The 18,219-nt window shown below is 38.9% G+C and overlaps 2 protein-coding genes across 3 annotated transcripts in view; one reads left to right on the plus strand and one right to left on the minus strand.

The window, feature by feature from the left end:
- The window catches only part of LOC127453288 (mitogen-activated protein kinase kinase kinase 5-like), a 422,352-nt gene that overhangs the window by 165,720 nt on the left and 238,413 nt on the right, over positions 1-18,219 (minus strand). The window lies entirely within an intron of this gene.
- Positions 8,693-18,096, plus strand: LOC127453347 (transcription initiation factor TFIID subunit 12-like). Of its 2 annotated transcripts, XM_051719683.1 has the most exons (6): positions 8,693-8,836; positions 16,120-16,333; positions 16,460-16,537; positions 16,822-16,936; positions 17,184-17,272; positions 17,393-18,092. In XM_051719683.1, exons 2-6 carry the CDS (start codon positions 16,163-16,165, stop codon positions 17,426-17,428), a joined length of 489 nt encoding a protein of 162 aa, XP_051575643.1. In that variant the 5' UTR covers positions 8,693-8,836; positions 16,120-16,162; the 3' UTR covers positions 17,429-18,092. The 2 variants fall into 2 exon arrangements, with proteins under 2 accessions (XP_051575643.1, XP_051575642.1); XM_051719682.1 differs by lacking the exon at positions 8,693-8,836 and having other exon boundaries at positions 17,393-18,096.

An 18,219-nucleotide genomic window follows, 5' to 3' on the forward strand; every position in this document is an offset into this window, starting at 1 on the left:
CAGTTTATTTGTGCCCTCGAAGGGCCCTTTGAAAATGTGGCAACAGAACCTGCTTTGGTAGCACCTATGCAAATAATATTACATGCTATGTGCATTGAAATGCACATTTGAGAGTACAGCATTGATTTTGAGGTTGGGATGCAGATGAAAATGATGATATTAACAACAGTAACATCTGTTGAAAAAATGAACACCTAATTTTTATATGGATAAAATAAACTACAGCCATGTCTTGGAATTTCTGAAGGCAAACAAAACAACTTACATTTTCCTACAATCAGAGAGCATTGCAAGAGTACAGATTTTACACAGATGGAAGACTGATAGCTTGGTCCATAATTATGAAAATGCACCAGAGTTCCTCCATAGTATCCATAGTTTTAACAATGATATTTGTAATTGTAATAGTTCATGGTAACCATGTAAAACCATGCATGGCTCCTCACTACAATGGTTAGTAACTATGGTTTCTATATAAAGAACTATGGCATTTTTGTAATGAAAAAACAGCAGTCTAAATACATTTATTAAGTTTTTCTGCCACAACTACCATAGGTAATAGTTAGTGTTACTACAGTAAATCCATGATACATCTTTGTAAGCATTGTGATATGTGAATTGAAAAGCCTTCTAATTTATGTTTTCTTTGTCAGTGCCATTTAGAGTGTGAGGGCTGTTTGTTTTAAACTATTTTCATCACTGAGACATAAGAGTTTTACAACAGATAATTCTGTACCTTATTCAAAAGGGTTCTGCAATCCCCGCCACGCATCTCACTGGCTCACAAGCGCATTTAAAATAGTCTGTGCGGTTGAGACCAGTCCGCAAGTTACCTCACCTGCTCTGCCCTCGTACTGCTATGATTAAGCCGTGTTGATAATTGACCCGTGTAGCGCTGTTTCATTCTGCTTTTGAAGCGAGCAAAATGCGTTCCAAAACATACAGATGACAACGGAAGGCTAATTTATATTCACGAGGAAAGCGCAAACTAATTGTTCAGTGAAACGTTGCGATCCCCTTCCATCCTACATTTCAGAAATGAGCATGCGGGCCACTTGAAATGAAGCGAGTTTGACACTTGTCTTTATGCGGTGACTTCACTGTGAGTGCATGTATTTGTGTGTGTATGTGTTGGGGTCTCTTTCGCAGAGTACAAAGCACACAGCTGACTGGGGCTGGCAAGCGTTATGTTGTGTCAAGAATATTAAATTAACATGTGAATTCCCAACAGTGGCACTCATATTTCAGCTGTGGTGCAGGGCGACTGCAAAATGCATATAGGGGAAACCCTGCATAGATTTTCCTTCCATTCCATTCCTGGACGAAATGACCAGTCAGACGACGAGAGAACCGACCCTAAAGGTCAAAATGAATTATTTTTCAGTGGTACCACACATTACCGATGCCATTCTGGAATGGGTCATGCTCCAGGCTAAGGTCTCAGTTGATGATGCTGCTAAATTGCCACTTAGTTCCCAAATTAATAAGTCATGCAGTGTAAATTTGTTCAATAAAGAAATGAGAAATATACAGTATATGTAGATTTTACTGAAAATTAGAGGAAAGTCAGATCAAATACATATTCTACAGTTCTACCATTGTTGGAGGAATCATTTTATGATTTTTATCCACAGCTTGGAGGTACAGTTGGAGATATTGAGAGTATGCCTTTCATTGAAGCATTTCGACAGTTTCAGTTTAAAGTGAGACAGGAGAATTTTGTAACATCCACGTTAGCCTGGTCCCTCAGGTAAGAAGAAACAGGCTTAAATTTGTCATACTATATTTTGTTTTCACTAGGAGTTTTATCTAAGTAGTATAAGTAATTAAGCTGATAATACAATTTCCGTTTTTTGATATGACTTTGTGGTCTTTTGGATGTATTGTCAGCCTAATTCTACGGAAGAACAGAAGACCAAACCCACACAGAACAGTGTTTGAGAGCTTCAGGGACTTGGCCTATCTCCTGATCTGGTCAGTCTGTGCCTTGCATTATATCCTCTCCGAACATGGCACACAACTTCTTGTTCAGTCACTTGTCATAACTAGACTGGACTACTGTAATGCTCTCATTGCAGGCCTCCCTGCATGTGCAATTAGACCCCTACAAATGATCCAGAATGCAGCAGCATGTCTGGTCTTTAACGAACCATAGAGAGCGCATGTTACACCACTCCTTGTCTCTCTTCACTGGCTGCCGGTTGATGCACTTATCAAATTCAAGGCTATAATGCTGGCATACAGAACAGTCACTGGGTCTGCTCCAGCATACCTAAACTAATTTCTGCAGAGCTACGCGCCCACTAGAAGCCTGCGTTCAGCTAAGGAACATCGCCTTGTTGTACCAACATAAAGAGGCACAAAAACACTTTCCCGGACTTTCGGCTTCATCGTACTACGTTGGTGGAATGACCTTCCCAACTCCATCCGTGAAGATGACTCACTTTCTGTCTTCAAAAAAGGCTAAAAACACATCTTTTCCATGAGCACTTAACCAGTCACCAAAAAATAATAATAATAATTTCTTGTTGCACTTTAATCTGTTTTGAATGCTATTCTGATGCTAATGAAACTTTGTAATATGGCACTTTTTCGTACCACTGTCTCCTTAAGATGATTCGCTTATGTGTTCCTCTTTTGTAAGTCGCTTTGTATAAAAGTGTCTGCCAAATGATTAAATGTGAATGTAAATATCCTGTGAAGAGCTAGTCCAAGGAAAGTTAGTCCAAAGCCTCTGAGATTTTTTTCTTGTCAGATTGTTTGTCGTTGCTAGACTCCATTTGACACTGCTTTCAAAGAGAAGATCTCTATGTAGAAACTTAACAGGTACACACCTGACGCCCAAGCTGTGTCCCAAATGATGCACAATGCACTTACATTATACAGTACACTATGCACTCAGCCATGTAGTGTATGAATTTTAAAAGTGTAGTATCATCCCAAATTGAACACTTAACATTTTTTACAACACAGAAGCATTCGCTGTTTAACAGCTGGTGGAAGTGACGTTTCAAACGCATAATGTAAACTATCAAAGGCATAGTTTTAAACGGAAGGAACGTTTCAAACGCATTTGCTAGTTTCTACATTCTCTATTATTTACTGTTGTTTTGTAGGACCAGCATTACAGCCAGGTAACTCTGCCCCTTCAGCTTCGTATGGCAACCCGCGGGCGCTGAGTGCATGAAGTGTCCAACATTCCACAGTCCGTTTTGACGGTTGAAGAAGCGCATCATTGAAATACTGCTAGCAGATGCACAAAAACCATATATGCAGGGCACACACATAGTGGTGCCATGTAAAGGGGGGTGCCGGTGGCTCACTAAAGGGGGTGCAACCAGCCTCCTCGACTCCTCCAACATCATTTTTATAAGAATATCTCAGCTCTGTAGGTCCATACAAAACAAGTGAATGGTCTGCATACAGAAGGGAGGTTAAACAGCTGGCTGTCTGCTGCAGTCAAAACAACCTTGAGCTGAACACGCTCAAAACAGTGGAGATCATTGTGGACTTTAGGAGGAACACCCCAACACTGACACCCCTCACCATTCTAAACAGCACTGTGGCAGCAGTGGAGTCATTCAGGTTGCTGGGCAATACCATCTCACAGGACCTGAAGTGGGAGACCCACATTGACTCCATTGTGAAAAAGACCCAGCAGAGGTTGTACTTCCTTTACCAGCTGAGGAAACTGAACCTGCCACAGGCGCTGCTGATACAGTTCTACTCAGCAGTCATTGAGTCTGTCCTCTGCACTTCAATAACTGTCTGGTTTGGTTCAGCTACGAAATCAGACATCAGAAGACTACAAAGGAGAGTTCGGACTGCTGAAAGGATTACTGGTTGCCCCCTGTCCCCCCTTCAAGAACTATACACTTCCAGAGTGAGGAAAAAGGCTGGAAAAATCACTCTGGACCCCACTCACCCTGCCCACAACCTTTTTGAACTGTTGCCTTCTGGCCGACGCTTCAGAGCTCTGAGCACCAGAACCGTCAGGCACAGGAACAGTTTTTTCCCTCAGGCTATCCATCTCATGAACAGTTAAATTGCCCCATTGAGCAATAACTATGTGCAATACACAGTTTAGTCTTTCTTATATTTATCCAACACATCCAACCTCTTCTGCCATTTCATTCCTCTGAAAAAAAAAAAACAAAACAAAAAAACATTTGCACTGTACATTACAGATTTGTATTTACACTGTACATAACAGATTGTATTAGATTTACACTACCCATGTGTATGTGTGTATGTATGTGTGTGTCTGTACGTATGTGTATAATTCATTTTTATTTTTTATTAGTATTATTATCTATGTCTTGCTGCTGTTTTTGTATTGTTTTTGTATTGTTGTACACTGGAGGCTCCTGTCACCAAGACAAATTCCTTGTATGTGTAAGCATACTTGGCAATAAAGCTCATTCTGATTCTCTCTCAGGGACACTTACAGTGACCACAGTCAAATTCCTGAAATCTGAAATCAAATTACTTTCTTAAAAGGAAAACACCTGCACAATCAGAGAAAATGTGCATTAATTTTATAACAGTATTCAGTAAAACTATGAAATTAAATAAATTAATAAAAAGACTGTGTTTCAGGAAAATTACATTTGATACATGCAGTTTAATGTGTGCACACATATTTGAATATTAAAACTAATGCAACAAATATTCAGATTGCCATTTGGAGTCTAGAATATATACATTTTATGTCCTAAAAATGTCAAATGGTAGTTTGAAATCTAGAATATATAACACTTGTGTCCTAATATCCACTTACACTAGCCTAGTTTCCATCCACTTTTCGCGCTATTTTGTTATCGACAAAGTGAAAATGCGTAAAAAAATGTTTGCGAAATTTGCCGTCTTCTGCCTGTTTCCATTCAAATGGCCTTTTATCGATAAAAATGGTGTGCGTGATGACGTCATGCCTAAAGCTTGACAAAAAACACTTTGTCGCATAAGTTTTGGTTTAGCGCAAAAGAAATCTGCCCTGAAGCCATTCCATTCAGAAAAGTGTTTATTGCTAATTCACCTGCCAGGTGTCCCTAATTTTTTTCCTCCGAATTTTTGGTAAAATGCGGAGAGTATTGAAATTAACCAGCTTACTGTCATTTTAATTCACAAATAAATGCAATTAGAAGATGAGGAATTGCAATCAAAAGGGAACAGCTGCCCTTCTGACAGGACTGTAATATTGGTCCTAATGTTGCGCCTATTGCAAGTTGCCACCGGTTCCGACCAGAAAAACTAATCGTCACGGCCCTGTTCAAGCTGGAAACCTGTACCAAGTAGTGGGGGAACTTTCAGTCTTAGTATAAGGACCATCCATCCTTGTGCATATGCTGTGTGCACAGCTTTTAAAGAAATACTGATGCGGTGTAATATCAGGGTTTACATATGATACATTCCTGATATTCAATAGGCTATTTTGAACAATCATCTAATCTAAAGCATCGCCATCACAACTATGTCCCGCATATTTGTCCAGCAACTTTTAACGACCAACTGAACTTGATTATCTCAAATTAATTTTAGCGTCATAATGCAATTTACATTTTCTGAAGAAGCTCAGCAAATCGATCCAAGGGTTAGAGTTAAAAAAAATTTAAAAGTTTTAAAAGGTTCAAAAGCTCATTTTCTGAAAGTGAACTCCGCATTGGACAAATAGTTCTGATAGTTTATAGTCATTCAGCCGACTTTATTCATCTACAGAACAGGGAACGGCTAATTTAAGTTTGTGTAAAGAAAAGGCATATATACAGTGCATCCAGAAAGTATTCACAGCGCTTCACTTTTTCCACATTTTGTTATGTTACAGCCTTATTCCAAAATTGATTAAATTTATTATTTTCCTCAATTCTATAAACAATACCCCATAATGACAATGTGAAAGAAGTTTGTTTGAAATCTTTGCAAATTTATAAAAAAATTAAAATAAAAAAAAACCCCCATGTACATAGGTATTCACAGCCTTTGCTCAATACTTTGTTGAAGCACCTTTGGCATCAATTACAGCCTCAAGTCTTTTTGAGTATGATGCTACAACCTTGGCACACCTATTTTTGGGCAGTTTCTCCCATTCTTCTTTGCAAGACCTCTCAAGCTCCATCAGGTTGGATGGGGAGCGTCGGTGCACAGCCATTTTCAGATCTCTCCAGAGATGTTCAATTGGGTTCAAGTCTGGGCTCTGGCTGGGCCACTCAAGGACATTCACAGAGTTGTCCCAGAGCCACTCCTTTGTTATCTTGGCTGTGTGCTTAGGGTCGTTGTCCTGTTGGAAGATGAACCTTCGCCCCAGTCTGAGGTCCAGAGCGCTCTGGAGCAGGTTTTCATCAAGGATGTCTCTGTACATTGCTGCATTCATCTTTCCCTCGATCCTGACTGGTCTCCCAGTTCCTGCCGCTGAAAAACATCCCCACAGCATGATGCTGCCACCACCATGCTTCACTGTAGGGATGGTATTGGCCAGGTGATGAGCGATGCCTGGTTTCCTCCAGACATGACGCTTGCCATGCAGGCCAAAGAGTTCAATCTTTGTTTCATCAGACCAGAGAATTTTGTTTCTCATGGTCTGAGAGTCCTCCAGGGGGGCTGTCATGTGCCTTTTACTGAGGAGTGGCTTCCGTCTGGCCACTCTACCATACAGGCCTGATTGGTGGAGTGCTGCAGAGATGGTTGTTCTTCTGGAAGGTTCTCCTCTCTCCACAGAGAAAAGATGGAGCTCTGTCAGAGTGACCATCGGGTTCTTGGTCACCTCTCTGACTAAGGCCCTTCTCCCCCGATCGCTCAAATTCGCCAGGCGGCTCATTGGGACCTTCAATGCTGCAGAAGTTTTTCTGTACCCTTCCCCAGATCTGTGCCTCGCTACAATCCTGTCTCAGCGGTCTTCAGACAATTCCTTGGACTTCATGGGTTGGTTTGTGCTCTGACATGCACTGTTAACTGTGGGACCTTATATAGACAAGTGTGTGCCTTTCCAAATCATGTCCAATCAACTGAATTTACCATAGGTGGACTCCAATCAAGTTGTAGAAACATCTCAAGGATGATCAGTGGAAACAGGATGCACCTGAGCTCAATTTTGAGTGTCATGGCAAAGGCTGTGAATACTTATGTACATGTGATTTTTTTTTTTTTTCATTTTTTTTTTTTTTATTTTATAAATTTGCAAAGATTTCAAACAAACTTCTTTCACATTGTCATTATGGGGTATTGTTTGTAGAATTTTGAGGAAAATAATGAATTTAATCCATTTTGTAATAAGGCTGTAACAACAAAATGTGGAAAAAGTGAAGTGCTGTGAATACATTTTACGGATGCACTGTAGGTCTAAAAATATATTTTCTTTTGTTTGATAATTTACTTTTTTAATTTAATGCGTTTTTCATTTGGTAATTTATTTAATTTAATATAGGGATTTTGCCGGCATTTTTTCAAAAGCTAAACAATAATTTTATAGAATTGTGCTATATGTTCGTGTTCCAGAAAAGCGCACTGAAGCTTTTCTTCTAGTATTGTGTATTTATTTTTCATTTAAAACATCTTTGTGCACAGAATTATTATTATTATTATTACTTTGTATTGTGGGCTAATTCCATGACTGCTGTCTATTATTTTGAATGGTGTGAAAAAGCAACTTTAATAAATAAACGGATGGCTACCGCGATTACATGAATCACAAACAGTGGCCATTAATTTGTTCTCCGTGCACTTGTCCATGTGCATGATACGAGATATTTGTGTTGGTACTCCTGGAAGTGTCATGTTTGCAGTGATCGGATCTTTATGCCGTTCAGATCAATCTATAATCATTAAATTGGCTTTCAAGGATCCTATACCTTGTAATGATTATCACAGGCTAACGATTGGGGTAAATTCTGTCATGTGACACAACATTTTCTCGACAAAAAGTGTTTCCAAACCAGTTTTTCGCGACATTTGATATATCGACATAGAGTTTACGCGCTATAGTCAAACGGGAAAATATTATGTCGACACTTGTGAAACTTTAGAGATAATTTGCCTTTCCATCAGCTTAATTTTTGATGCGCTAAAACGTTTTTCGCAAAAAATCCTAGGATGGAAACGTAGGTACTGACGTGTTCCCAACATCATCTTCTTCTTTTATTTTAATGGCGGACTGGTGTCATGAGCACATGCCGCCATCTACTGTTCAGTTTAATGCATCGTATTCCATGCCTTTCTCTTAATTTCTTAAAATAAAAAATACAAATAAAAAACTCGTTTACCTCAAGTCTAGATCCATCAGGACCCAGGTGTCAGCTGGCGCTGCGTGTTCAGCTCCTCCAGCTTCCACACTGAGTCCCTCTGGATCCAGACTGACGCATTACAACACAAATCTGTTCTTTGATATGTTTAAATTCTATCACTCAAACCTGTACTGTACATGTATTAAACCACTGTATCCTAACCTATCTCTATTAACCTCTATTCCTTATAGATACTCCAACTCCCTATCTTTATGTCCATTATTGTTTAAATATTGTATTAATTCCCTTCTCTCCTGTATATACCTTCTACAATCAAATATGACATGTTCTGCAGTTTCTTTTTCACTATAATATTCGCATAAATCATTTCCTTGGATTCCTATTAAAGCCGTTCCCAACATCTGAAGAGCTTTTATGGTTCTATTTTTCCCCCACGTGCTTTTATTTTGTAAACTCACAGTCTCGCGACATGTCCACGGGGCTCCATTAGCCAGAAGAGGCGCCTGTGAAAGCATCATCAACATCAACAAACAGGGACTTTTGCATATTTCCAGTTCAGGAATGTCGAAGATGGGAAGATAATACAAAGTCATTTTGATCAGGTAGTACACAACTTTACCATCTATCACAGTTTCATGAATGAAAGGGATAAGGTATAAGAGACGTGTTTTGGCACGAATGTTTACTTGCTAGCTGCTATCATGATAAGCTCAAGTTGAGCGCTGTGTGCTGATGAATTACAATTACCGTGATGTCTTTCACAGTAAAGTGAACGTTTACTTATCAATCCAAACTACTGTATGTAGTAATATTACTATTTCATCGCCACTCGTCCAGATGGTTCAAGCTAAACATCTCTGAAAATAGCTAAATCCGTTAGCCTGTGTAGCAGATGACAGATCTTTAATGATTGCAGCCTGCAAGTTGTTGGGTTTGTAGTTTTGGATATGGATTCTGTAATGAGTGATGTGTTTAACTGAAAGTGTAAGTGCCTCATAGACGCGAAACCGCGAAATGTTTGCAACTGGACAGTTGACAATATCGAGGCGGTCATATTCACCCGGGTGATTCTCTCGATACCTGTCAAAAATGTCCTTGTCATATTTAACCCCATGTACATACAGCTCTGGAAAAAATTAAGAGACCACTAAAAAATTATCAGTTTCTCTGGATTTACTATTTATAGATATGTGTGTGAGTAAAATGAACATTTTTGTTCAGTACTGACAACATTTCTCCCAAATTCCAAATGAAAATATAGTCATTTAGAGCATTTATTTGTAGAAAATAACAACTGGTCAGAGTAACAAAAAAACATGCAGTGTTTTCAGACCTCGAATAATGCAAAGAAAACAAGTTCGTATTCATTTTTAAACAGCACAATACTAATGTTTTAACATAGGAAGAGTTCAGAAATGAATATTTGGTGGAATAACTCTGATTTCCAATCACAGCTTTCATGTGTCTTGGCATGCTCTCTACCAGTCTTTCACATTGCTGTTGGGTGACTTTATGCCACTCCTGGTGCAAAAATTCAAGCAGCTCGGCTTTGTTTGATGGCTTGTGGCCATCCATCGTCCTCTTGATCACATTCCAGAGGTTTTCAATGGGGTTCAGGTCTGGAGATTGGGATGGCCATGACAGGGTCTTGATCCGGTGCTCCTCCATCCACACCTTGATTGACCTGGCTATGTGACATGGAGCATTGTACTACTGGAAATCCTCAGAGTTGGGGAACATTGTCAGAGCAGAAGGAAGCAAGTTTTCTTCCAGGATAACCTTGTATGTGGCTTGATTCATACACCCTTCAAGACGAATCTGCCCGATTCCAGCCTTGCTGAAGTATCCCCAGATCATCACCGATCCTATGAGATATACACAAAAACAGAAGAAATCAGGATATATATATATATATACACACATTCACACACACACAATTGTGCTCAAAAGTTTGCATACCCTAACAGAAATTGTGAAATTTTGGCATTGATTTTGAAAATATGACTATTCATGCAAAAAAAAACAAAAATGTCTTTTATTTAAGGATAGTGATCATATGAAGCCATTTATTATCGCATAGTTGTTTGACTCCTTTTTAAATCATAATGATAACAGAAATCACACAAATGGCCCTGATCAAAAGTTGACACATACAGGTTTAAATGGCAATTAAATGTTAATTTCCCACACCTGTGGCTTTTAAAATTGCAATTAGTGTCTGTGTATAAATAGTCAATGAGTTTGTTAGCTCTCACGTGGATGCACTGAGCAGGCTAGATACTGAGCCATGGGGAGCAGAAAAGAACTGTCAGAAGACCTGCATAACAAGTAGGGCTGGGTATCGTTCAAAAATTTTCGATATCGATACCGATATCTTGACTTCGATACCGGTTCCAAAACGATACTTTTTCCGATACCAATTTTATTAAATCCGTTTTGACAAGATTACAAACATTACACATTACCTCCAAAAAAAACGGTTTTATTTTTTCAGTTTGTTGACTTTTTTTACAGACTCAAAGACTCATCTCCTGAGCCACTGCAGCTCCAACAAAGGAGCAAAAAAGCACAAAGGAACAAAATGTAACCAACACAATAAATCAGTGCAAATCGTTTTTTAATAAAGTTCAAATAGTTTTCAGTGCAAAATGAACAGTTTCAAGTCAGTATGTGAGGCTCACTACTGCATACATAAGATCTTTAAATCACTCAGCAGTTCTTCTTCAAAAAAATTAGGATGTCTGCTTTTTCAGGAAACAGACAAGCCCTCTCCTGAATGATAATGTCCCCGGCAGTAGAAAATGTGTGCTCTGAGGGTGTGGATGATGCTTGCACACACAGATACCTTGTTGCCAAATCAGAAAGCATTGGCAGAGTGTCCTTCATGTCCCACCACCAGGTTACTGGACTCACTGAGGAAGTAATCTGTAGTGCTGTATCTCTGCCTGAATCTTCTCTGTAGTGCTGCTGACAGTGGTCTCTGTTATTACTTCAATTGCCATGTCCTCCACAGCAAACAGCTCCCCAAGGGCAGACAGCTTTGGCCTCTTCTGTGAACAAATAAGTAAAGAAATAAAGAAAAATATAAAATACTATCAAGGTAAATGCAAAGAAGTTCATTTTCTTCTGAAAATTAAATGGGAATAAAAAGGATGTCTTTATATTTTCTTACCAGTGTTGCTACTGCAGATGCACTGTCTTCATCAGATGAGCTGTCATCTTGGTCACCTGCTCTCTCTTTGAGCCCCTGTTCCATTTGCTGGGCCTGAGTCTGTAATCAATAGAATATGAGGGTCATATATATTGATCTACATTGAAGAGAAGTAGAAGATTACCAATAACAATTAACACCTGTTCTTCTGAGGTCCTTCTCATTAGCTCCTCCTTCAGTCAGGTCCACACTTTATCTGCCACTTTTGACTTGAATCTGGGATCCAAGGCTGTGTCCTCCTCCAAGAACTCTCTGATGCTGTCAACCTGCAAGACAAAAACATAGTATGAGTCCCTGAATAATCCTAATGAAAACAAGTGAGAAATCAATAGGATTACACTACACACCTGGTATCTTTTTGAGAGGTCATTCCAGATAGTGTCCTTGATGGTCTTTGTGAAGGAGGAGTCCTCATCATTAACTGTGAAGTGGTGCTGGAGTTTATCCAAGATCAGCAGAATCTGACCCAGGGTTGGGTTCCTTTCAGCAGAGATGCAGATGGTTGAAGTGTAAAGTATCTTTGTAACTTTGACAAACTGTTCTGCTTTTCTGAAATCCTCATCAGAAACTCTCTGCCGTCTGAAAAATATAATCAGTTTTATTAGCTGTACTGTAGTTTTATGAGCACAATGGTTCACACTGAAAATGGTATAAGCTAATGACAAAGTTCTTTACCTGTCCTTCTCCATTGATTTCTTAAGCCGAGGGTCCATGGAGGTGGCCTGGATGGCAGGGAACTGCTCCAGGAATCACTCCACCATCAGGAACAGGCTATTCCACCTCGTCCTCACATCCAGGATGACAGCATGTTCTGGAAGGCCTAGAGTGAGAGATAGAAAGAAAGAGAGGGATGAAATTGGTGTGTGTGTGTGTGTGGTTATCAAAGTGGTTGTTCATTTGCAGAGATATTTTAATAAATGATTTAGCAAAGGATTTTTCTAAACTGTTTGGCCAAAGAGTTTTGCACTAAGGTTGATATATATTGATTTCTACTTACCGAGAAGACGCTGCTTCTCTTTAAGGACAGGTTTAGCCAGGCTGGACCTTTTCAGCCACACCACCATTGCTCTGATCCTTCCTGCCCACTGTGAGACTGAGGGTATAGTGTAAAGCTTTTGAGCTGCAATATTAAGAGTGTGATACAAAGAAAAACCCACAAAACCTCAGGAGAAATACAGGCTGCTCTGGAAAAAGGTGGTGTGGTTGTTTCAAGGAGCACAATACGACGATACTTGAACAAAAATGAGCTGCATGGTCGAGTTGCCAGAAAGAAGCCTTTACTGCGCCAATGCCACAAAAAAGCCCGGTTACAATATGCCCGACAACACCTTGACACGCCTCACAGCTTCTGGCACACTGTAATTTGGAGTGACGAGACCAAAATAGAGCTTATGGTCACGGGGAATCTTGCGAAAATTGATGGCAAAATGAATGCAGCATGTTATCAGAAAATACTGGCAGACAATTTGCATTCTTCTGCACAAAAGCTGTGCATGGGACGCTCTTGGACTTTCCAGCACGACAATAACCCTAAGCACAAGGCCAAGCTGACCCTCCAGTGGTTACAGCAGAAAAAGGTGAAGGTTCTGGAGTGGCCATCACAGTCTCCTGACCTTAATATCATCAAGCCACTCTTGGGGAGATCTCAAACGTGCAGTTCATGCAAGACGACCAATGACTTTGCATGACCTGGAGGCATTTTGCCAAGACGAATGGACAGCTATGCCACCTGCAACAATTTGGAGCCTCATAGACAACTATTACAAAAGACTGCACGCTGTCATTTCTAAAGGGGGCAATACACAGTATTAAGAACTAAGGGTATGCAGACTTTTGAACAGGGGTCATTTCATTTTTTTCTTTGTTGCTATTTTTTGTTTTATGATTGTGCAATTCTGTTATAACCTACAGCTGAATATGAATCCCATAAGAAATAAAAGAAATGTGTTTTGCCTGCTCACTCGGGTTTTCTTTAAAAATGGTACATATATTACCAATTCTCCAAGGGTATGCAAACTTTGAGCACAACTGTATATATATATACACTGGCGGCCAAACGTTTGGAATAATGTACAGATTTGGCTGTTTCGGAAGGAAATTGGTACTTTAATTCACCAAAGTGGCATTCAACTGATCACAAAATACAGTCAGGACATTACTGATGTAAAAAACAGCACCATCACTATTTGAAAAAAGTAATTTCAGAGTCTCTAGTTTGACAAATAGTTGCATCACATGTCCTCAGCTGACAGCTTCATTGAATTCTACCCACTCAACTCCAGTTTCATGTACAACAGCAAAGAAGACTCAGGGGTGCAGGCCTTATGGGAAGAATTGCAAAGAAAAGCCACTTTTGAAACAGAAAAAAAAAAAAAAAAAGTTTAGAGTGTGCAAAGAAACAGACATTGGACAAAAGATAATTGGAAAAGAGTGTTATGGATCTTAACCCCATTGAGCTTTTGTGGGATCAGCTAGACTGTAAGGTGCATGAGAAGTGCCCGACAAGACTATGGCAAGTGCTACAGGAAGCGTGGGGTGAAATGTCACCTGTGTTTCTGGACAAACTGACCGCTAGAATGCTAGAAGGATCTGCAAAGCTGTCATTGCTGCACATGGAGGATTTTTTGATGAGAACTCTGAAGTAGTTTAAGAAGTTCTGAACATTTTTTTTTTCAAATTGTAATGGTAAATTTTCACGTTATTAATATCCTGACTATACATTGTGATCAGTTGAATGCCACTTTGGTGAATAAAAGTACCAATTTCTTTCCATAAGAGCAAAATCTGTACATAATTCCAAACCTTTGGCCGTGTGTGTGTGTGTGTATATGTGTGTGTGTGTGTGTATAATATATATATATATATATATATATATATATATATATATATATAATCAATCATCGACAACATTAAAACCAACTGCCTAATATTGTGTAGGTCCTCATACCACCAAAACAGCGCCAACCAGCATTCTCACCACAATTTTACAGAGCGGTTTACCGAGTTACCATAGACTTTGTCAGTTCGACCCAGTCTGGCCATTCTCTGTTAACCTCTCTAATCAACAAGGTGTTTCCATCTGCAGAACTGCTGCTTACTGGATGTTTGTTTTTGGTACCATTCGGAGTAAATTCTAGAGTTGTGTGTGAAAATCCCAGGAGATCAGTAGTTACAGAAATACTCAAACCAGCCCATCTGGCACCAACAATCATCTATGCAATTATCTAATCAGCCAATCATGTGGCAGCTGTGCAGTGCATAAAATCAAGCAGATACGGGTCAGGAGCTTCAGTTAATGTTCACATCAACCATCAGAATGGGGAAAAAATGTGATCTCAGTGATTTGGACCATAGCATGATTGTTGGTGCCAGATGGGCTGGTTTGAATATTTCTGTAACTGCTGATCTCGTGGGATTTTCACGCACAACAGTTTCTAGAATTTACTCCGAATGGTGCCAAAAAAAAAAAAAAAAACATCCAGTGAGCGGCAGTTCTGTGGATGGAAATGCCTTGTTCATGAGAGAGGTCAACAGAGAATGGCCAGACTGGTTCGAAATGACAAAGTCTACGGTAACTCCGATAACAGCTCTGTACAAGTGAGAAGAATAGCATCTCAGAATGCTATTCTGAGTTGCGGGTTGGCGCTGTTTTGGTGGCACGAGGGGGACCTACACAATATTAGGCAGGTGGTTTTAGTGTTGTTGCTGATTGGTGTGTGTGTGTGTGTGTGTGTGTGTGTGTGTGTGTGTGTGTGTGTGTGTATATATATATATATATATATATATATATATATATATATATATATATATATATATAGCCTACATTTTGGACGAATATGGTGTTCTGCATTGTGACAGTATTTTTAGTACATCAACGTTGGAGCGTTTCTCTATAAATTAACATGAATGTTTTGATTAATTGATCGTTAATTTCCACGTCGATCGATTATGAAAATGTCTGAAAATCGACATCCCTATTCATAATTAAATCACTAAATAAATCAAGAAATGTCCAATAAGTGTGTTTCATTTTAGCACTAGTTTGGGTCCATTATTTTTTTCTTTTATTATAACCACAATCTCGAAAATGAAAAGACACAAAGCTTAGGCTTAAATGGAAAATCAACCCAAATAATGTTAAATGAAATACAAGGGACATTTGTTGATTTAGTTTAATGATTTAAACATTCAATGATTTTTTGATAGTTTTTAACAATTTAATTATGTATTTAAAGATTTATTTAAAAAAAAAAAAAAAAAAATTGTAATTTGGCTGTCCATATAAAGTAGCCTTCATTTTCGATATTTCCAAATCCAAGTATTTATTTGTATTATTATTTTAATATTTTTATTTATTTTTTGTTGGAGTAAAATAGGACCAGGGCATTTTATTGATAGGTTTTGTGAGAATCACCCACCTCCTTTTAGTAATTTATATATTCATTAGCCCTTGTTTTATTTTATCTTCACTTTTGTATTTGCTATGATTTTAGTTTGAAATCTTGATACCCCATGACATGTACTTATATAATTTATGTATTACTTTATCAGGTCATGGGTATGCTCAAAACGATGTACTTAGTCTGTTTTTGAACCACCACAGTTCATTTATATGACTTGCGTTGACTGAACTCACCTTAATCTTCTTTAAAACCTTTTTTTGTTGCTGTGTAGTCGTGATTCAGGCTTGTGACGGATACCTCTTGACTGGCATAGTATGACCCAATATCCTACACCGACCAGTCGCTCCAACTTCTACACTGTCGTGAAAGCAGAAGCCTCTTCCACACCACCCCTCTCCACCAACATGGCCAACAGTACAGTCGCTCCAGGCAAAGTTCCAGGCACCCCTGGGCCAGCAGGGAGACTGAGTCCTGAAGGAGCTCAGGTGAGGCACTTCAGCAAACAGATTGTATTAAGTTTTGGTTGGTTTTGGCCCATTACAAATTGAAATAAGTATTAGGTTTTGGTTTTATTGCCTCATGAATTGACAATGCAATATTCATCCTTCCAGGTGCTTAGTAAGAAGAAGCTGCAGGATCTTGTGCGGGAAATTGACCCTAATGAGCAACTTGATGAGGATGTGGAGGAGGTAACTTTGATTATTATCTGTTTTGTTTCTTGTTGGTCATATATTTAGCTGTTGTGATGGATTAAAGATTCCATAAATTTCTTAAAGATTTACTAAATTTGATCCTCTTTCTGAGGTCTGCGATTAAGCATGAAGTGGTATCTTTTCATGGACCTGTTTTCTAAGTCTCTGTAGTAAGAAAGCGAGACCGTTTTTACAGATGCTTTGTCAAGAGACCAAAAAATGACAACCTGACCGTTACTGTGCTGTTGTTTGTTGACTTGAGTTATTTCCTCTTTCCTAAGATGCTCTTGCAGATTGCTGATGACTTCATTGAGAGTGTGGTGACTGCTGCATGCCAGCTTGCCCGACACAGAAAGTCAAACACTCTTGAAGTGAAGGATGTCCAGCTGCACCTTGGTGAGGTTCTTGTTTTGGCATACTGTCCCTTTTTTGCAGGCAGAGTGGCACTTATCCTAACATATGACTTGCTAACATAGAAGTGTTTGATAATTGTATATCTTATATGATTTATAACATAACATAACAGAGCATATATTATGTATTGTAGTGTCCATGGTTATTACATTTATGCTAATAAGGATGTAATGGTCATCTTTTAAAGGATTTCCATTAATATAGTGTGTTATCCAACATAACATTACAGAACGACAGTGGAACATGTGGATTCCTGGCTTTGGCTCAGATGAGATTCGGCCATACAAAAAGGCATGCACCACAGAAGCCCACAAACAGGTCAGCTATCAGTCCCATGCACATTAAATGACCTCTTTTTGAATGACTTAAAGACAAATGAATCAACATTTGGAAACACGCATGACTTGTATTCCTAAATATCTCTTTCTGTTTTTTCAGAGAATGGCACTGATTCGCAAAACAACCAAAAAGTAGCAAGACCTGAAGCACCAACTGATTTTTTTTTTATTACACATATTACTCCTGCAAGTTTTGGAAGTGGGGTGGGTTTGAGGCTATACAAATTATGTTAATCATAGGGGCAGAATGCATCGTCACAGAACAGTTCTGTTGGCATTTCACACATTCGAAATGTGCAGGAATTTATATAATTTGACTCTGCAGTTCACTCATTTTGTTGAGCACCTTTTTGAGTCTCTGGCTTGGTGCTAAATTGGGGCATTCTTATACGGTAGGAATCTCACAGACCTCTGTGGTAACATCAGTTTTTTAATTGTTTTACCTACAAACCACATTTTCATTCAAATTTCAAATATGTCTGACCGTTCATTTAAGTCACACAATTTTTGCTCAGCTGTAGCTATGCACCTGTAAAAATTACCTTGTGTCTTATGTTTTGTTTATAGTGTTCAGTGTTATAGAACTTGTCATAAGGAATACTTAATAAGAGTAGAACCAGAAATGCTAAGTGTATGACTTTCTAAAGGTAAAGAGTAATTTTTACCAAATAAATACTATTTCCCTTGTAATCAGTTTCATTGGATGGGAAATGGAATTTCTGAACTAGTGGCAATGCAAATGTTAATCAGCTAGCAGGGATTATATATTTGTCGAGTGTTTGGGCAATGGTGTCACTTTGCTGTAGGGATTGGGGGGGGGGTGATAAACCAAATTTGGTTTTGGTCATATATCCCAGTGTTTTACAGTGTCCTGTTTTTCATGAATAAAAAATGACTAATAATTGTGATTTACTCACACTGAACTGG

The sequence above is a fragment of the Myxocyprinus asiaticus genome, chromosome 15, assembly GCF_019703515.2.
Source record: "Myxocyprinus asiaticus isolate MX2 ecotype Aquarium Trade chromosome 15, UBuf_Myxa_2, whole genome shotgun sequence".
NCBI lineage: Eukaryota > Metazoa > Chordata > Actinopteri > Cypriniformes > Catostomidae > Myxocyprinus > Myxocyprinus asiaticus.